Here is a 21,459-nt window from a genome sequence, read left to right as displayed (position 1 = left end):
CGTCAGGACAAGAATTACACACAAACTAAAGTGTAACACGAACTCGCATGCACGCCTTCGATAGAAACACTGAGCGACACCGTTGTAAACAAACTGCAGTAGCTGCCAGGTGACGTCACAGCTCGAGATTCATCATGGCGGATAAAGGAGTGGGAGGTCGCATTTGCACTCCCCTGCTGCACACTTAATACAAACCGGCAATGCGGTGTGATTGTGAACTCGTTTGGCGGCATTCTCAAGGACCATTGTGTACCAGTCCTCCTTGAAATGCAGCCAAAAGATGCGATGCGTAGTCGTTGTATGTCACCGATGTGTTAAGAACTACTCCGATAAACGTAATAACGTAAGATAAATCGCGGTAAACAGAAGCGGCATCATTCAAGATGGAAATCTTATACGTTATATCTGACGTCCTGAGTATTATAACCATCACTTTGTGCCTTGTTTTGAAAATACCACAAATTTTAAATTTGCTGAAAGTTAAGAGTGCTGTTGGCATTAACCTGTATGGATTACTTTTGGAACTGACAAGGTATAGGACTGAAGTATCGTGCAGTATACGATGAAATAGATTTCCTGGAGTATGATTTCAAACTATTTTCATTTTCAGCTATACTATTATGGCAAGCTACAATTTTTGTAACGATTATGCATTGCTATCGTACATGGAATATCCAATAATTTTGGTGCAAGAAATTATTTTAATTTATTTGGTACTGAAGTATAAGAATATGGTGAACACGCTGAGTTTCGCAATATTCGGGATTTATTTAGGATTGACATCGGCTTTTCTTACCGGCGTACTACCAAAGACGATTTTGTCGATTTTAGTCGTAAGTCTTACGCTTGTTACACATATTTTTATTAGTTTCAAATTTCTGTTTATAGCATTAGTCAGGCGGAATTATTAGTAATTGTGTATGAACATAGCAATACAAAACAATATGATCAATGAAAACTGAATGTTTTTAACACTTGACAACGAGTTGAGAATTCTTATCAGCTGTTCTACATTAAATATAGCTAGGCCAACTTTAATTTTGATATGTATGAATAGCTGTAATTAAAAGAAATATTTTTTTTGTGCAGCCACTATGTACTCCTGTCTCAGCCTCCAGCAAAGTTGTCCAACTACTGGAAATTTTAAGAACGAAGAACGCAGCTTCTGTTAGTGTTTTGACCTGGTTTCTTTCCGCATTTACTAATCTCAGTAAGTATGGCATGCTCTCAAGTTAGTATTTTGTTGTGCTGTGTTATGAGCAACCATCAATATAACATTATGTTGTCACACACTTAGTGATACAAATACATATCAGTTTGTCTTCTCTTGTGTGTCCTGCAGTTTGTTTCAGGCCACAAGAAAAATTTCTGGAGAACAACAATTACTCAGGAAATAAAATTAATTGCTTTCCCTCAGTGAATGTTTTTACTCAGTACTTCATACTAAGCATCTGCATAACTTCACAGAGAACAGTGTCTGTTTATATATAAGAAAACCTGTATAGAGTGAACATTAATATTAAGTGGAATGTGCGTCACTGAGCCCAGAAGTTTTAGTAAATTGTAATAGATGTGATTAGTAAGGTACTCTTTTACTTTAGCTTTGAATGTTTGGATACTTCCAAATTCGTGCCTGAGGGCTACTGGTAATGTTCAGACATGTGGTGATAGTATCTCTTAGGGAAATGGCAGCAAGGGATTGAAACGAACATTAGTTGCACTCAATATGTATGCTTGGGGCCTCATTAAACATGTTGAAGATGTTGTTAGTGTAGCCATTGAGGGAATAGGATGCAGCTAATTATGGATTGTGGTGCATGTTGAGACAAATGATAGCTCTCTTCTGGGTTTAGAGGAAGGTCGTGCTTGGATCATTCAGGCAACTGGCAGAAGAGGTTCAGAACAAAAGGCTTGCTCAGAGTTTCAACGGAGCTCATAGTCTGCAGCTTTGTCCCTAGAACTGATTATAGCCAGCTAGTTGTAAGTCACGTGGAAGACTTCAACCAGAGACTGTGAAGGTTCCGTGACAAGCTAGGCTCAGATGTCCTGTACGTACGCCATTGGGTTGAGAACAGGTTCGAGCACTATACATCAGAGGCTGGTATCCAGCTAACTGACAGTGTATGGGGTACACACAAAGGATTTGTAGATTATCCTGTCCAGATAAAGATAGGTGTAGGAGGCCAAAAGTATCAGTGTAAAATCCAAAGAAATACTTCCCTCATCCTTCACAGACAAGAGTATTAAAATCATAGTGGTTAACTGCCGAAGCATTCATTTATTGCCAAAGCCTACAATAACTGTTGAAGCATTCACAAAAATTGCCAAAGCTTGAGATGCTCCTAAAACATAGTGGAGCTCACACAATATTGGGTACCAAAATTGGTAGCATTGAGAGTTTTGGGGAAAATTTAAGCGTATATCAAAAGGATAGGATAATGGGAATGGAAGTGGACTTCGTTATAGTAGATGAGAAAGTCAATGGAAACTAAAACTGCATGAGAGATTGTTTGTGCAGTACTCAGTATCGCACATGGGCATAAGCTTATAACTGGATCCTTGTATTGACCACCTGAATCACCCAAGATGTAACAGAAAACTTAAGGGAAATCCTCCATTATCTAGTACAAAACTTACTAGTCATACTGTAATCATCTTACAATATCCAATAATCACTTGGGATCATTACAGTTCTGTTAGTGGTGGGTGTGACAAGACTTTACTAAATGCCCTCTATGAGAACTAGCTAGAACTGGTAGGTTGGAATCCCCCTTATGAGGGAATATATTGGATCTATTGGCAACAAATAGACCTTACCTCTGTGAGGATGTGCACACTTAACTGATATTAACATTGAAGAAAGAGTGGTTACCAAAGTGCAAAGGGCAGCCAAAACCAGTAGAAAAGGTTAATGGAAACGTCTGATTCCACTCGTCTTCTTTGATCAATGACAACACCAGTACGGAGGAAACGACCATTCACAACTACTCCCATATCGCGACTATGATATCATTATGTAAACATGACAACAAACGCGAAAATAGATAAAAAAACCATCAAACACATGTTCCTCCTATAATATAATGAAACTAACGGGACATGCGGAGGAAATTGGGGTTTTTTGGGTGGGAACAAACTAACAATAAACACATGCCACTGAACCAAACGAGAAAACCGGTAAAATAAACCGACCACAACATTTGCAAAATCAACTAGATACAATATCCAATGGAATCGAACACTTCCCTTGACCTATCTAGGTTAACAGAAACAACCTATGCCAATTCATAAACCCCAAAACCTACAACCACTTCCACAATCATCACTACCTCAAAAGCCCCAAGAGAACACCAAATCTGGAAACGAACACTTCCCTTGACCTATATAGGTCAACGGAAAGTATAGATACCAATTCATAAACCCCAAAACCTACCACCACTCCCACAATCATCACTACCTCAAAAATCACAAGACAACACCAAATCTGGAATCTATCACTTCCCTTGACCTCACAGGGTCAACAACACACAAAACTAACTCACCAATACCAGCAACTCCCCCCCCCCCCCCCCCCCCCCCCACACACACACAAGGGTGATAGTGGTAACAAACTGAGCAAATCGTAATTACAATGCTACCCTGTAAGGAGCCACCAGAGATCATGAATCCCTCATAACAAAACATTCAGAAGGTATCCCTGAGAAGCCTCTGAAAGTTTGTCAGTGGAGCTTTGGTTCACCCATTTTATCTGCACTTAGTAGAAAAGCTCATTGTGGGAGGGACCCTCTGTGTGCTACAGTCACAAAACTCAATGAAATTTCTACATTGTAAAGGCTCCTAGTGCCACCAGAGTTTGTATCCAGATACACATGGACCAGACAGGAACTGAAATTGAAGCTAGTAAAGCAAAAGCAGAAATACTGAACTCCATTTTCAAATGCTCATTAAAAAAAAACCCTCAGCAAAGATGAGTAAAATTGTTATTATTGTCAGTGGCATTGAGAAACAGCTAAGATAGTTAAAATGGAACAAGGCAAAGATTCTGTACCAAATTTCTTGCAGATTTGTCCCTTCTTTACACCACAATAAAACATAGATTCCTTGAACAGAAAACCATGTCCTGTGATTCGAAGAAAGCAAAGGTCACATCTGTGTAAAAGAATGGCAGCAGAAGTGGGTCACAGAACAACCACTCAGTATTCTTGACATCCGTTTGTTGTACAGTTTTAGAACTTATTCTGCTCACAAATGTAATGAGGTATTATGAACAGAATATTCCCCATGCCAATTAGCTGACAGTTTCATTCATGTTAAATCCAACTTTCCCTACCCAGTACGTGACATTCTGAAAGCCATGGATTAAGGCAGCCAGATAGATGCAGTAGTTCTTGACTTGTCGAGAGCAGTTATTATTGAAAATGCAGTCACATGGCGGTACCAAACAAAACTTGTGACTGAATTGACAGTTTCTTGGTAGGGAGGACACAGTATGTTATCTTGGATGGAGAGTCATTAATAGAAGGGAAGTAACTCAGATGTGATCCAGGGAGGTGTGTTTGGCCCCTAGCTGTGTTGTGTATTACCAACCTTTTTTCAGTCGGTTCTTGATAAGATTTCAAAATAGTGAAAAGTGTGCCAACTTGCTTCAAATGTACATAAATGTAAAATTGTGCAATTCACAAAATGAAAAAATGTGCTTCCTAAGAGTACAGGATCAATGAGTCACAGTTGGAATTGGTCAACTCAAACAAAAACCTGGGTGTAGCAAATTGTAAGGGTATGAAATGGAATAATCACATAGGCAGACTTTGGTTCATTGGTAGAACACTAGAGCTATGCCATGAGTCCACAATGGAGATTGCCTACAAAACATTTGTGCGACCCAAGTTTGCGGGACCCGTACCAAGTAGGACAAATGGGGTGTATTAAAAATATAAAAGGAAGAACAACACAAATGGTCAAAGGTTTGTTTGACCCATTGGGATAGTTGCCATGGAAGTGCTGAAAAAATTGGAGTGGCAAATACTTGAAGACAGATGAAAACTATCCTGTGAGATGCAAACTATCCCATGAAAACTTACTTACAAAGTTTCAAAACCATCCTAAAATGCTCTGTGTAGGGACCGCGAAGACAGCTCATGCAGAGGTGTTCAAACAGTCGTTCTCACCACACTCCATACGTGAACAGAATTGGAAGAAGTACCCTCCCCATGCTTTTCACAGTGGTTTGTAGAATATGGATGTAGAAGCAGATGTAACTTTGAGAGACTTTTGCACAGGAATATAAAACTCATCTCATAAAATATGGTTGAGCTAAGTAGATATGAAAATTATTTTTACTTTAATATAGTGGTTGTGAATTTCACCATTTATCCTAAATTCTTTTTTATCAGCAACAATAATTGCCATTAGTTAGTAAATGTTTTGACATATGCGTGTTGATATTTCTGAGGTTGCTAAAGCGTACTTCGCTGCCTGTGGCTTTTGTCTTTGCATGCTGATGTCAGCACTTGGTTGACTTTGGTTGTTGGGTGGTAGTATACTGTAGCACTGAGAATTGCTGAATCTAATGATTTCTTGTGGCTGAAGATACGAATTATTTATGTTCAATATGGAGAGTGCCAGAGTAACCTTGACTGATTGTTATTTTGAATTTTAAGGTTGCTTACTGATTTTTGTAGTTTTTTGTTGCTTACTGATTTTTGTAGTTATTTGGTGAATGGAAAAAACAATGTCCTGATACACTGACCTGTAGCAAAGTGTTGTGACTCACTGATCATTCAAAGTGCCGCCGCGTAATTACACGCATCCTCTACGTGCGGCGCTGTCTGCCAGCCATGCAGCAGCTGCGCCACCTAAGCACCCAGCCGAGCAGCGGCCGCTAGACTGGGACTCAAGGCTCATTCGAATGCTAACGTGTACACATGTTTCGCTTGTCAACTTACTCTGTGACTTATATGTGTTGTCGTTCTGAAATATATTTGTTAAACTTGACGTTATAACACAAAGCCCAAGGATTAGGTTGGGTTGGAATGTGAGAGATCACTTGTTAGTTGGTGAAGCCAAAATTAACACGAAAATATGATCACTGTGATAGGTTGATGTGTTGGCCTACATCTATATCTGCAGACATATTTGCAAGCCACAGTGTGCTGTGTGGTAGAGGGTACCTTGTACCGCCACTAGTCACTTCGTTCCCTGTTCACTCGCAAATAGAGCAAGGGTAAAAAGACTGGCTCTGTGCCTCTGTTGAAGCCCTAATTTCTCTTATCTTGTCTTTCCAATCTCAAAAAAACCAGGTGTTGACAGATGCGAAAATTACCGAACTATCAGTTTAATAAGTCACGGCTGCAAAATACTAACGCGAATTCTTTACAGACGAATGGAAAAACTAGTAGAAACTAATCTCGGGGAAGACCAGTTTGGATTCCGTAGAAATATTGGAACACGTGAGGCAATACTGACCCTACGACTTACCTTAGGAGCTAGATTAAGGAAAGGCAAACCTACATTTCTAGCATTTGTAGACTTAGAGAAAGATTTTGACAATGTTGACTGGAATACTTTCAAATTCTGAAGGTGGCAGGGGTAAACTACAGGTAGAGAAAGGCTATTTACAATTTGTACAGAAACCAGATGGCAGTTATAAGAGTCGAGGGACATCAAAGGGAAGCAGTGGTTGGGAAGGGAGTCAGACAGGGTTGAAGCCTCTCCCCGATGTTATTCAATCTGTATATTGAGCAAGCAGTGAAGGAAACAAAAGAAAAATTTGGAGTAGGTATTAAAATCCACGGAGAAGAAATAAAAACTTTGAGGTTCGCTGATGACATTGTAATTCTGTCAGAGACAGCAAAGGACTTGCAAGAGCAGTTGAACAGAATGGATAGTGTCTTGAAAGGAGGATATAAGATGAACATCAACAAAAGCAAAACGAGGATAGTGGAATGTAGTCGAATTAAGGCGGGTGATGCTGAGGGAATTAGATTAGGAAATGAGGCACTTAAAGTAGTAAAGGAGTTTTGCTATTTGGGGAGCAAAATAACCGATGATGGTCGAAGTAGAGAGGATATAAAATGTAGACTGGCAATGGCAAGGAAAGTGTTTCTGAAGAAGAGAAATTTGTTTACATCAAGTATAGATTTAAGTGTCAGGAAGTCGTTTCTGAAAGTATTTGTATGGAGTGTAGCCATGTATGGAAGTGAGACACGGACGATAAATAGTTTGGAGAAGAAGAGAATAGAAGCTTTTGAAATGTGGTGCTACAGAAGAATGCTTAAGATTAGATGGATAGATCACATAACTAATGAGGAGGTATTGAATAGGATTGGGGAGAAGAGAAGTTTGTGGCACAACTTGACTAGAAGAAGGGATCGGCTGGTAGGACATGTTCTGAGGCATCAAGGGACCACCAATTTATTATTGGAGGGCAGTGTGGAGGGTAAAAATCGTAGAGGAAGACCAAGAGATGAATACACTAAGCAGATTCAGAAGGATGTAGGTTGCAGTAGTTACTGGGAGATGAAGAGGCTTGCACAGGATAGAGTAGCATGGATAGCTGCATCAAACCAGTCTCAGGACTGAAGACCACAACAACAACTTGTCTTTGTGGTCCTTCAGTCATTGGCACATGGGCCATGCATTCAAATAGAGTATAGAATAGAGTTTCTGACATCATAGCATGGAAAAAAAAGTTGTATAGTCTTTCAGAACTTGCGGAACAATATTTAGCAGGTCAGATATTCTGAACGTGTTTGAACATAGACCAGTCAGTTGGAAGAACTCCACCTATGTCGTAACACCATCTCTCATCAGTACAGAGCAAATGGCGGATCTCTCAAAAACCTGTCGTTAATTATATGATCTATTGCAGTAAAACAATATATAATGCCATATTAGTGGTTAAAGAGTTTCTGTATTTGTGTATTGTGAAAGTATGCTGTTTCAAGGCAACAGCACATTGAAGATCCATCAAAAACACATTGTTCTTGGTACAGTACATTATGATTAAATGCCAGATAATAACATATCAATGAATAAAGCTTTGAGGAGGAGATAAGACACAAAGCATGGTTGTAGCTCATTCATAGTCAATATAGCATAATGGCTGGAGATGCAGAATTGAAGATAATGGGTTATGTGTTGGTGGTTCGTGCCTCTCTGGATTCAGATATTTTTTTACTAACCTTTACATTTTGTAGTAGGTTCTGATACCATTCTATCAGTTTAATAGAAGTATATTCTATAATCTACATCTACGTGATTACTGTGCTATTCTCAATAAAGTGCCTAGCAGAGGACAATAATGATTGATGTTATGTAAATAAGTGCGCTCTTTCTGAGTATTGAGTTTATTCAGTTAGTTTTATCTGCAAGGCAGTTTGCACTACTTGAAGTAAGATATTTTGCTCATTCTTGTTTAATGTTTTGTATTTAACATGTACTAAAGATTCTGCTCCTGAATAGGAATAGTGATCAAGTAAGGATGACCTTATGGTTTTACTAAAACGTGAGAAAGATGAAATACTTTTTACCTTAGGTGGAGAACCATTATAAATTTGTATACACTGTTTGAAATGGAACTTCTATGAGCTGATGTCCTTACTGACTGGACATGGTACTTTACTTTTTGCCTTGTAACCTGTTCGTGGATATTGAAGTTTTTATTTATACATGCTATAGACAGAACAAAATGACTAGCATATGGACAAGGGACAAATGGTGTTGTAATATCTACATCTGCATGTACAGCTGTACTCTACAAACCACCATGAAGTGCATGGCAGTGGAGGGTATATCCCATGCTACAAGTTGTCAGGGTTTCTTTCAGTTTCGTTCACATATGGAGAGCAGAAAGAATGATCATTGGAATGCCTCTGTGCATGCTTTAGTTATTCTAGTCTTGTCCTCTTGACCCCTATGTGAGCAATACATAGATTAGATTAGATTTACTGTCATTCCAATTGACCCGTAGTGAGGAGGTCCTCCAGGATGTGGAACATGTCAGAAAAACAACAATACATGACAAATATTTACAACTAAAACAAATAAGCTAATGTACCATTCCACAGGTCCCAAGTGGAATGATCGTCATTTTTTAATGAACACTAAGAGTCATTTTACTGCACGCGCGCGCATGAACACGCGCGCGCGCGTGCACACGCACACGCGCCCCCCCCCCCTCCCCCCCACACACACACACATTTTCAATGAACACATTACTGCACTGAAATTGTGCAGAAGTTATGTTGTACTTATATACAAATCAGTTGGTTTTACTAAGAAATTCATCAATGGAGTAGAAGGAGTTGGCCACCAATAAATCCTTTAGGCTTCTCTTAAACTGAATTTCATTGGTTGTTAAGCTTTTTATGGCTGCTGGCAAGTTATTGAAAATGTGTGTTCCTGAATAATGCACACCTTTTTTGTACAAGACTAAGTGACTTTAAATCCTTGTGAAGATTATTCTTATTTCTAGTATTGATTCCATGAATTGAGCTGTTGGTTTGAAAAAGTGATATATTTTTAATGACAAATTTCATTAATGAATAAATATATTGGGAAGCAGTAGTTAGTATCCCTAGTTCCCTAAACAGGCTTCTGCAGGATGTTCTTGAGTTCACACCACATATAACTCTCACTGCACGTTTTTGTGCCTGGAAAACTTTAGCTTGGCTTGATGAATTACCCCAAAAAATAGTCCCATATGACATTATGGAATGAAAGTAAGCATAGTATGCCAGCGTTTTCATTTTTATATCCCCTATGTCTGACAAAATTCGCATTGTAAACAGAGATTTGTTAAGACGCTTCAGTAGTTCTGTGGTGTGCTCCTCCCAGTTGAATTTATTTTCAAGCTGTAATCCCAAGAATTTAACACTGTCCACTTCTTCTATCTTCTTGTCATCGTATGTTAGACATATACTCTTGGGACACCCCTTACAAGTTCTGAACTGCATGTAGTGTGTTTTTTCAAAGTTTAGTGACAAAGAATTGGCTAGGAACCAGTGATTAATGTCCACAAATATTTTATTGGCTGATCTTTCTAAGGCTACACTTGATTTGCTATTTATTACAATGTTTGTATCAGTGGTAAACAAAACAAACTTGGCATCTGGTAATGTTACTGATGAAAGGTCATTGATATACACAGGAAAGAGTAAGGGCCCCAAAATGGAACCTTGTGGGACCCCACATGTAATTAGTTCCCAGTTGGATGATGCCTGATAGCTTGATACATGTCTCTTTCCTAATAACACCCTTTGTTTCCTGCCAGAGATATAAGATTTGAACCATTTTGCAGCATTTCCTGTTATACTATAATATTCTAGTTTACTTAAAAAGGATATTGTGATTTACACAAATGGCTCTGAGCACTATGCGACTTGACTTCTGAGGTCATCAGTCGCCTAGAACTCAGAACTAATTAAACCTAACTAACCTAAGGACATCACACACATTCATGCCTGAGGCAGGATTCGAACCTGCGACCGTAGCGGTCGCTCGGCTCCAGACTGTAGCGCCCAGAACCGCACGGCCACTCCGGCCGGTGTGATTTACACAGTCAAATGCCTTTGACAGATCACAAAATATACCAGTTGCCTGCAATTTTTTGTCTAATGAATTAAGCACACTTTCACTGTAAGTGTAGATAGCCTTCTCAATATCAGAACCTTTTAGAAATCCAAACTGTGACTTTGACAATATGTTATTTGAGATAAGATGGTTATAAAGACGACTGTACATTACTTTTTCGAAAATTTTTGAGAATGCTGGCAACAGTGAAATTGGACGGAAATTTGGTGCTATTTCTTTATCTCCCTTCTTAAACAGTGGCTTAACTTCATCATATTTTAGCCATTCAGGAAATATTCCACTAATAAACGACTGGTTACACAGATAGCTTAATATGTTACTTAGCTCAGAATCACATTCTTTAATTAACTTTGTTGATATTTCATCATACCCACTAGATGTTTTTGATTTTAAAGGTTTTATGATGGACATTTTTACTGTATGATTAAATGATGATGGCGTCCTCTTGGGTAAAATATTCCGGAGGTAAAATAGTCCCCCATTCGGATCTCCGGGCGGGGACTACTCAAGAGGATGTCGTTATCAGGAGAAAGAAAACTGGCGTTCTACGGATCGGAGCGTGGAATGTCAGGTCCCTTAATCGGGCAGGTAGGTTAGAAAATTTGAAAAGGGAAATGGATAGGTTAAAGTTAGATATAGTGGGAATTAGTGAAGTTCGGTGGCAGGAGGAACAAGACTTCTGGTCAGGTGACTACAGGGTTATAAACACAGAGTCAAATAGGGGTAATGCAGGAGTAGGTTTAATAATGAATAGGAAAATAGGAACGCGGGTAAGCTACTACAAACAGCTTAGTGAACGCATTATTGTGGCCAAGATAGATACGAAGCCCACACCTACTACAGTAGTACAAGTTTATATGCCAACCAGCTCTGCAGATGACGAAGAAATTGAAGAAATGTATGATGAAATAAAAGAAATTATTCAGATTGTGAAGGGAGACGAAAATTTAATAGTTATGGGTGACTGGAATTCGAGTGTAGGAAAAGGGAGAGAAGGAAACGTAGTAGGTGAATATGGATTGGGGCTAAGAAATGAAAGAGGAAGCCGCCTGGTAGAATTTTGCACAGAGCACAATTTAATCATAGCTAACACTTGGTTTAAGAATCATGATAGAAGGTTGTATACATGGAAGAACCCTGGAGATACTAAAAGGTATCAGATTGATTATATAATGGTAAGACAGAGATTTAGGAACCAGGTTTTAAATTGTAAGACATTTCCAGGGGCAGATGTGGACTCTGACCACAATCTATTGGTTATGAGCTGTAGATTAAAACTGAAGAAACTGCAAAAAGGTGGGAATTTAAGGAGATGGGACCTGGATAAACTGAAAGAACCAGAGGTTGTACAGAGTTTCAGGGAGAGCATAAGGGAACAATTGACAGGAATGGGGGAAAGAAATACAGTAGAAGAAGAATGGGTAGCTTTGAGGGATGAAGTAGTGAAGGCAGCAGAGGATCAAGTAGGTAAAAAGACGAGGGCTAGTAGAAATCCTTGGGTAACAGAAGAAATATTGAATTTAATTGATGAAAGGAGAAAATATAAAAATGCAGTAAATGAAGCAGGCAAAAAGGAATACAAACGTCTCAAAAATGAGATCGACAGGAAGTGCAAAATGGCTAAGCAGGGATGGCTAGAGGACAAATGTAAGGATGTAGAGGCTTATCTTACTAGGGGTAAGATAGATACTGCCTACAGGAAAATTAAAGAGACCTTTGGAGATAAGAGAACCACTTGTATGAACATCAAGAGCTCAGATGGAAACCCAGTTCTAAGCAAAGAAGGGAAAGCAGAAAGGTGGAAGGAGTATATAGAGGGTCTATACAAGGGTGATGTACTTGAGGACAATATTATGGAAATGGAAGAGGATGTAGATGAAGATGAAATGGGAGATGCGATACTGCGTGAAGAGTTTGACAGAGCACTGAAAGACCTGAGTCGAAACAAGGCCCCCGGAGTAGACAACATTCCATTGGAACTACTGACGGCCTTGGGAGAGCCAGTCCTGACAAAACTCTACCATCTGGTGAGCAAGATGTATGAAACAGGCGAAATACCCTCAGACTTCAAGAAGAATATAATAATTCCAATCCCAAAGAAAGCAGGTGTTGACAGATGTGAGAATTACCGAACAATCAGTTTAATAAGCCACAGCTGCAAAATACTAACACGAATTCTTTACAGACGAATGGAAAAACTAGTAGAAGCCGACCTCGGGGAAGATCAGTTTGGATTCCGTAGAAATACTGGGACACGTGAGGCAATACTGACCTTACGACTTATCTTAGAAGAAAGATTAAGGAAAGGCAAACCTACGTTTCTAGCATTTGTAGACTTAGAGAAAGCTTTTGACAATGTTGACTGGAATACTCTCTTTCAAATTCTAAAGGTGGCAGGGGTAAAATACAGGGAGCGAAAGGCTATTTACAATTTGTACAGAAACCAGATGGCAGTTATAAGAGTTGAGGGACAGGAAAGGGAAGCAGTGGTTGGGAAGGGAGTAAGACAGGGTTGTAGCCTCTCCCCGATGTTATTCCATCTGTATATTGAGCAAGCAGTAAAGGAAACAAAAGAAAAATTCGGAGTAGGTATTAAAATCCATGGAGAAGAAATTAAAACTTTGAGGTTCGCCGATGACATTGTAATTCTGTCAGAGACAGCAAAGGACTTGGAAGAGCAGTTGAATGGAATAGATGGTGTCTTGAAGGGAGGATATAAGATGAACATCAACAAAAGCAAAACGAGGATAATGGAATGTAGTCGAATTAAGTCGGGTGATGTTGAGGGTATTAGATTAGGAAATGAGACACTTAAAGTAGTAAAGGAGTTTAGCTATTTGGGGAGCAAAATAACTGATGATGGTCGAAGTAGAGAGGATATAAAATGTAGACTGGCAATGGCAAGGAAAGCGTTTCTGAAGAAGAGAAATTTGTTAACATCGAGTATAGATTTAAGTGTAAGGAAGTCTTTTCTGAAAGTATTTGTATGGAGTGTAGCCATGTATGGAAGTGAAACATGGACGATAAATAGTTTGGACAAGAAGAGAATAGAAGCTTTCGAAATGTGGTGCTACAGAAGAATGCTGAAGATTAGATGGGTAGATCACATAACTAATGAGGAGGTACTGAACAGGATTGGGGAGAAGAGGAGTTTGTGGCACAACTTGACCAGAAGAAGGGATCGGTTGGTAGGACATGTTCTGAGGCATCAAGGGATCACCAATTTAGTATTGGAGGGCAGCGTGGAGGGTAAAAATCGTAGGGGGAGACCAAGAGATGCATACACTAAGCAAATTCAGAAGGATGTAGGTTGCAGTAGGTACTGGGAGATGAAGAAGCTTGCACAGGATAGAGTAGCATGGAGAGCTGCATCAAACCAGTCTCAGGACTGAAGACCACAACAACAACATGATGGACATTATTTCTATTGGGGTAGTGAGGGTCAAATTCATATTATGGAAGTTACTTGAAATGTCTGGTCTAAGGATAGCAGCATCTACCGAACCTGACAACCCCATCTTCTCAGTAACAGTTATAAAATGTTTGTTAAAAAGTTCTGCAACACTATACACATCTGTCACCAATGTATCATTTACTCTTAATGCTATTTGTTCCTCTTCATGTCTGGTTCTACCGGTCTCCTCCTTCACTATATCCCATATTGTCTTTATTTTGTTATCTGATATGACTATCTTTTCCTTGTAATATATGTGCTTTGACATCCGTATTACAGTCTTTAATATTTTGCAGTATTTCTTATAATGTGCTATAGCATCAACATTGGAAATGTTTCGGATTGACAGATACAGTTTGCTTTTTGTTTTACAAGATACCCCTATTCCTCGAGTAATCCATGGCTTCTTTGTAGACTTTGCTCTAACCTTGGTAAGTTTTGGGGGAAAGCAGTGTTCGAATAAGGTAAGCACTTTATTAGCAAAAATGTTATATTTTTCATTCATGCCATGAGCACTGTAAACATCAGTCCAGTGAATGTCTCTGAGGAGTGTCCGAAAATAATCAATTTTTGGCTTACTGATTACCCTCTTGAGCTCAGATTTAAGAGATTTTATATCCTGTTCAGTATATAGGGGGTTGTAGTATATTCCTAGAGCTTTCATTTAAAGCTGGTTCTTGGAACTTTGTTAGTAGACTTTCTCGGGATATATTACATCTGTCTTCAATAGTCTGCCACTTCAGCATCTCTGACACTGTCCAACAGGTCAAAAAACCTGTGACTATTCATGCTGCCCTTCCCTGTATACGTTCAATATTATCTGTTAGTTCTATTTGGTATGGGTCCTATATGCTTGAGCAGTATACTAGAATGGGTCGCACGAGTGATTTGTAAGCAGTTTTCTTTGTTGACTGATTGCACTTCCCCAGTATTCTACCAGTGAACTGAAGTCTAGCATTGGAGCCTATATGAGCATTCCATTTCATATCCCTATAAAGTTTCACGCTCAGGTAAAGTGAACATAGGAATTTGCCAACCATCCATTTCTTAACCTGTGTGATTTGCAAGACAACTGCCACTGGAGCACGCTTTGATCGCGTACACCACACTGTGACACATATACTGTATGCAAGAGTTGCATCTCTTGTGAGTGTTCAGTAGCGTGTTGAACTCTGTTGTACTTGCTCAATATTGATGTTGAAAGGCTTGGTTAGTGATGAACTATTCCTGTCTTTTTCTGGTCTTGAAATGAAGCAATTAGTTTACATCCCTACCAAGAAATGCTCAGTCCAGTCATAAATACAATCATAGTTTCAGTAATGCGTGTAGGTGTGTAAGAGTGTCAAATGCTGTTTTGGAAGTTTTTTGGTGCATGTTCAGAGATACCTCACTTTAGGCCGTGTGACACTGTTGAAATTGCTGTACTAGAAGCAACTGTAAGCAGGGAACACTATGTTAGTGTTTTTCACATTGGAGAAGTCACAGGACAACAGCTGGGGACATGGTGAAAGTGTGTGTATCCGTTTAAATAATGTCTTTCACAGAGGAACATTATTTATACTACTGAACCATTAATGAGCTTAGTTAACTTGAACTTCTTGAGTTAGCATCAAAATGTTTGCTAAACAATTAATAGCTTTTGTATTTATATAGTAAGTTGAATAAAAGAAATGCTAACCCACAACACACACACACACACACACACACACACACACACAGAGTTCATTTTCCATTTATGTATTGTGGTCAGAATAGAATAACAGTTGGCAATAGGATGAACTGCATCTTATGCTTTGGAAGAGAAGTAAAAAATGAAGACAATGATTCTGAATGTCAGCAGCTGTAGGCATCAGTTTTTGCCCCTTATGGTTTGATTACTGATGTTAACCTAGTTACTTTTTTCTAAGTTGTTCTTAGATAACAAGTTTGATAATATTATTAAACCTTTAATTATGTGAGAAACACAAATTTATATAACTAAGTTTTATTATTTCTAAATTTCCTGTTGGTGAAGTTTTCTGTGTTGTCGTCATTATCATGGGATCATTACATGCTAATACTATTATTCGTATATTTATGATTTTGTAATATACTGAACAAAAATTTCTTGTTTCAGCACGTGTATACACCATCTTCCTAGATTCGGCAGACATTACACTTTTGTCGAATTTTATTATATCTGTGATACTAAGCAGTTCTGTTATGGTAGCTGCTATTGTGTACAAGAAGCCAAAGACATCTTAAACAGTAGTAATTTTTCTATGTAGTGTGCTGTTTTGAACAATCTTAATTCCTGCCATATGGATTTGCTATAAGCTTTTGTAGGTAAATTATCTAAGAATCGGTTACCAACTTGATGCTGACTATAGACATCACCAGAGCCAAAGCAATTTGGCAATAACACACTGCCTGACTGATAGTAATGATGTATAATGCTTCCTTAGCATTGCCATTTTAGGAAGGTCTCCACTTCCTGAGGAAGAATGAGTTCCTTTCTCCTGTTTTTCTAGATCTTGCTGTATAATGTATGTATGCTGTAACTTGATACTTACTTCATGAAGGAGGGGGCTGCTAGTAGTAGATGTAAATGATCCCTGTCTCACAGATGGACTACTTTTCCTGTACAGGCAGCATGTGAAACAAGCATGCGCCTGAAGTGTAATTGCTACACTTTACAAAGTACTTCCATACAAAGCTACCATACACAGTGGCAGCTGGTGATCATGTGCTAATGTGCTACAGCACACTAAACATCACACTAAAATTATGCCTTTTCTCTTCAAATGCTTGCCGATGTGCAAATGAAATGGGCAAAAACATGTTTTGAGGCACTCTCTCCATGATAACTGTAAACAAAAACCAGTGTCGAAAGTTGAAATGATGGTCAGTTGCACTACAATAAACTCAGAGAAGGGGGATACAGCTGTGTGTTTTTGACTGTGCATTCTCTGATGTGACATCATCCACTAAGGGTGTTTCATTGGTTACAGCACCAGGTCAGTATTTTTCTTTGAAAGTGCATGTAAAATCTTGTGCAAGAAACATGGCAAATTGTATAGGTGATCTGCTAAAAGAGGACATTTTTCTGTAGATCTTTTGAGTAGAAAGTGAGAGAGAATGAGTTAGGTAGACCTACTCCAAATTTAAATCTAACAAGGGGAGGGCATGGGATGGAGCTCACCGATTTGGCTCAAACTACATGAATAGAAGTCAGTAGATGCCTCTTTAAAGTTTCTAAACTATTTCACCTGAATGGAATGTAGGAAAGGGTAAACAGTGTCTAAAGATTGACAACTACAGTATGAGGGATTTCTGAGCAATGGCTGTCATATCAATGCCGTGGCGCAGTGGACAAGCACACTGACTGACAATTTGTCAGCTCGAGTCTGATTCCCACTGCTACCATTTTTTTGTTTTAGTACATTACTCGTAACAATAAACTATTAATTATATAATTTAAATATATTTATGCAGTTCAGTTTATATAAGTAAAATTAATGTATTCAATTCAGTTATGATTACCCTTCTAAGTCAAAAGGCTACAGGAGGTGACAAAAATGAGAATATGTAGAAATTTCATATGAATTTGTATGAGAAGAGTTGGATCTTTGGGTGTGATGTTCATAATGCACTCTTTTTGCTTTCCATGCTTCTTATTTGGGTACAGTGATGGATTGGGTGCAAGGGGAGTAAAAGGCATAGGACGTACTAATGCATTAATAAGAATAGCGGGAATCATTAAATACTTGATCTTAGAGCATTAGGTACAGCTAATGTCACAGCAATATCAAATCACACCTATCGTGACAACATAGTGTAACATACTCTGTTTATTTTTGTAATATTGTATCATATTGGTAAAATTTTTCCCGAGCTGCCACTGGGTTACCTGTGTAAGGTTAGCACTGATCAGAAACTGTTAAGTATTGGTGGACTTTAACTGGCTCCTCACCTCTGAGTATACCCATGAGAAGTGACAAGTTACAGTGTGCACATAATAAGTTATTCTCATAGGCAATATGTCTGTCAACTCGAAGCAGAATTTACAGTGTAATAATGCAGCATCTGTTCGCTCAAGAACTCCATAAAAAGACATTTGATAGGCTGTGCTGTTTAGATTTTACTGTATGATATTTTTGTATAATCAGCTCATTTGATAAGGTGTTTTATGAATCTCCTTATACGTTTACATTGATTTTAAGGCATATTGCATCATTATGATACTAGCAAATCATTCTATTTTTCATTACAATTTCACATTTAAGCTGAGGGGGCTAATGGATTAGTGAAGAAGTACCCACCATAGCATGCAATCAAGTAGATTCTTTTCTGTATTTGGGAATGACACCTTCCCCCCCCCCCCCCCCCCCCCCTCTCTATCTGTGTGTGTGTGTGTGTGTGTGTGTGTGTGTGTAAGGTACCAAAATGTTCATGCCTGGAGCTAGATTTATACCCTGATTCTCTGCAGAGAATTGTGCAGTATTTGATAAAAGATAAAAAGTTCCAATAATATTCAAATGACTTAATATTCCCTATGCAAACAGAAGATTGGAAACTTGTTTGTATATTAATGTGCTCTCATTAACACTCCATGCTCATGCCACATAGACATGTAGGTCATAGATTACACTAACATTGTGCTCGTCTTGTTATTTTCACCTAATACAGACTAACAGCACTTGGACAATACCAAAGAGTACACCACACGAGATTCTAATATGCAGTTTCCTTTTTAGAAACTAGTTTGTTGACCATGAGGTCCATGTTTTCATGTTGTCAGATAGCTATTATAATGATCACTCCAAGGGATATTATAGCTATGACAGGCTGTACTGCTTTATAAACAGTATTTTCTTCAAATGGTGGTGTGTTTCTTAACCCTTTGGCCCCATAGTAATCAATGGCAAGAAACAGACATTGTGTGGATAAAATCTTTTCTTCAGTTATCAGTCTTTGCTGTAACAGTATAATGTAGTAGTAGCCGTAGGTGGAAAGTTTATTTCTTTTTCTTTCGTTATGCTGTGCTTATGTTGTCAATGCATTAGGCAATTTTATTTTGTTTATTACATGAAATACTGAAGCATAATTTTACCTCCAGAGGTGCTTGATTGATGCAAAAGATTAGCCCATTTTATTTTATTGCTGCACTGCATGGAGAAGGTGGACCTTACTCCTGTCAGAACATCCCTGGACTCCCCCATGACAGTGTTTATGGAAGAATGAGTTTACTTCCTCTAATCCCCCCACTTCTCCCACAAGGAGTCAAGAAAACATGCACACATCATCTTCTATTTGCACATTTCAACTTTATTAATATAGTCAACAATTAGTCATGCTCTCTCGAAATGTTGCTTGTCGAATGTTCCTTATTTTAAGAATTTACTTCAGCTGCAAACCTATGTCTGCAAAAATTTGTTATATTTTAGATTTTAAGTTGAAAATTATTAACTCCAGCTGTCTCTAATGACCTGATTGTCACTGGGACATTAGTGTTTAATGTTCCATCTTGTTTTTCTGATTTTGTGTGTCTTTGCATTGTAATTCTTCAGTGTTGTTCATTTTATTTCATTTAATTTTTGCTGCATTATATAATAAAAATGTGATCATTTGTATGATGTGATGGTCAGTAGAATTTTTGTTGGGTCACACATTCAGTAGCCGAACAAGAAATTGTACAAGACAATTTGTTGGCAAAATGGGTGATTGTATTGTGTCCTATATTTCATAGGGTACTTTCAAACAGTAGAAAGTTTAGAATGGAATAACAGTAAGGAAAGGATAGTCAGTACTTCCCATATTGTTGTCATAGGTTACTTTGTTTCATTTAAACTTGTGTGTTACCTCAACTGAAAACGGTGTATAAATAATCTCCTGTGCTGCTGTAGCCATTGTTGAAGGACTGAGAGAATTGTTTTAGAACTTTCTATTTGTACATAATGAAAGAAAAATTATCTTTATTTTTTCATGATTTATTTGTTTTCACATACCTCATCATTTAACATAATGCTCTTGTTCTTAAGGCTTTAAGATTATGTTCACTGAAAATAAATAATTTTCAAAGTCTTAATTATCATATTGTAAAATTTATAGGATGTTCACAACAAAAAAATATTTTAACAAAAGTTTCATAGCATTACCACTAAATGTCAAATTTTTAATGTCTGTCAATTTTTTGAACTGTTTCTGAAATGTTGAACAGTTACTGATTCCATGATAATTATTGTAATTTTAAATGTATGTATGTTTCAAGTTTTAATGATCATGAACTTTGATTTCAATCAGATATATTGATAGGCTAAACCTATCGCTGTACCTGCCTTTTTATAACAAGTTCCATAAGAATTTGTTTTTGTAAAGACAATATGTACCTGTTATACAATAAAAAAATGCTCTATGCTCTTTTACGCCAAATAACCCTCACTGTGTTGTTTGTAGACTATGAAAGATGCTTTCTGTATTCTAATTTTAACTGGACATTGGGAATAATATACTGACTAGATTAAAGGATGAAATAAGATGTATGACGAAAGAAATTATTAAAAAGATCATATAATTTCCTGAGTATATAAGGCAAATAATACAGAGGAAATGCAAAAAAAACTGTTAGTACTACTGCCAGTAAGCGATATGGTATAGAGATCATGAATAGGGGATTATAATTCTCCTCCTCCCCTCTCTCCCCCCCACTCTCTCTCTCCCCCCACTCTCTCTCTCCCCCCACTCTCTCTCTCCCCTCTCTCCCCCCCCTCTCTCTCCCCCACTCTCTCTCTCCCCCCCTCTCTCTCCCCCCCACTCTCTCTCCCCCCCACTCTCTCTCTCTCCCCCACTCTCTCTCTCTCCCCCACTCTCTCTCTCTCTCCCCCCACTCTCTCTCTCCCCCCACTCTCTCTCTCTCCCCCCACTCTCCCTCTCCCCCCACTCTCCCTCTCCCCCCACTCCCCCTCTCCCCCCCACTCTCCCTCTCCCCCCACTCCCCCTCTCCCCCCACTCTCCCTCTCCCCCACTCTCCCTCTCCCCCCACTCTCCCTCTCCCCCCACTCTCCCTCTCCCCCCACTCTCCTCTCCCCCCACTCTCCCTCTCCCCCCACTCTCCCTCTCCCCCACTCTCCCCTCTCCCCCCACCTCTCCCTCTCCCCCCCACTCTCCCTCTCCCCCCACTCTCCCCTCTCCTCCCCACTCTCCCCCTCTCCTCCCCACTCTCCCCCTCTCCTCCCCACTCTCCCCCTCTCCTCCCCACTCTCCCCCTCTCCTCCCCACTCTCCCCCTCTCCTCCCCACTCTCCCCCTCTCCTCCCCACTCTCCCCCTCTCCTCCCCACTCTCTCCCTCTCCTCCCCACTCTCTCTCCCCCCCCTCTCTCCCCCCACTCTCCCCCCTCCCCCCCTGTCTCCTCGTGTGTGTGTGTGTGTGTGTG

At 39.1% G+C, this 21,459-nt stretch overlaps 1 protein-coding gene across 1 annotated transcript; it reads left to right on the top strand.

The window, feature by feature from the left end:
• The first annotated feature begins 158 nt into the window (after positions 1-158).
• On the top strand, positions 159-20,461 carry LOC126259500 (solute carrier family 66 member 3). The gene is made up of 4 exons (XM_049956350.1): positions 159-532; positions 611-833; positions 1,090-1,210; positions 16,164-20,461. The coding sequence occupies exons 1-4, from the start codon at positions 384-386 to the stop codon at positions 16,289-16,291; spliced, it is 621 nt and encodes a 206-aa protein (XP_049812307.1). The 5' UTR covers positions 159-383; the 3' UTR covers positions 16,292-20,461.
• The last annotated feature ends 998 nt before the right edge of the window (positions 20,462-21,459 follow it).

Source organism: Schistocerca nitens, chromosome 5 (genome assembly GCF_023898315.1).
Source record: "Schistocerca nitens isolate TAMUIC-IGC-003100 chromosome 5, iqSchNite1.1, whole genome shotgun sequence".
Taxonomy (NCBI): Eukaryota; Metazoa; Arthropoda; class Insecta; order Orthoptera; family Acrididae; genus Schistocerca; species Schistocerca nitens.
The sequence above is the reverse complement of the archived record's forward strand: the minus strand, read 5'-3'. Positions and strand labels throughout refer to the sequence as shown.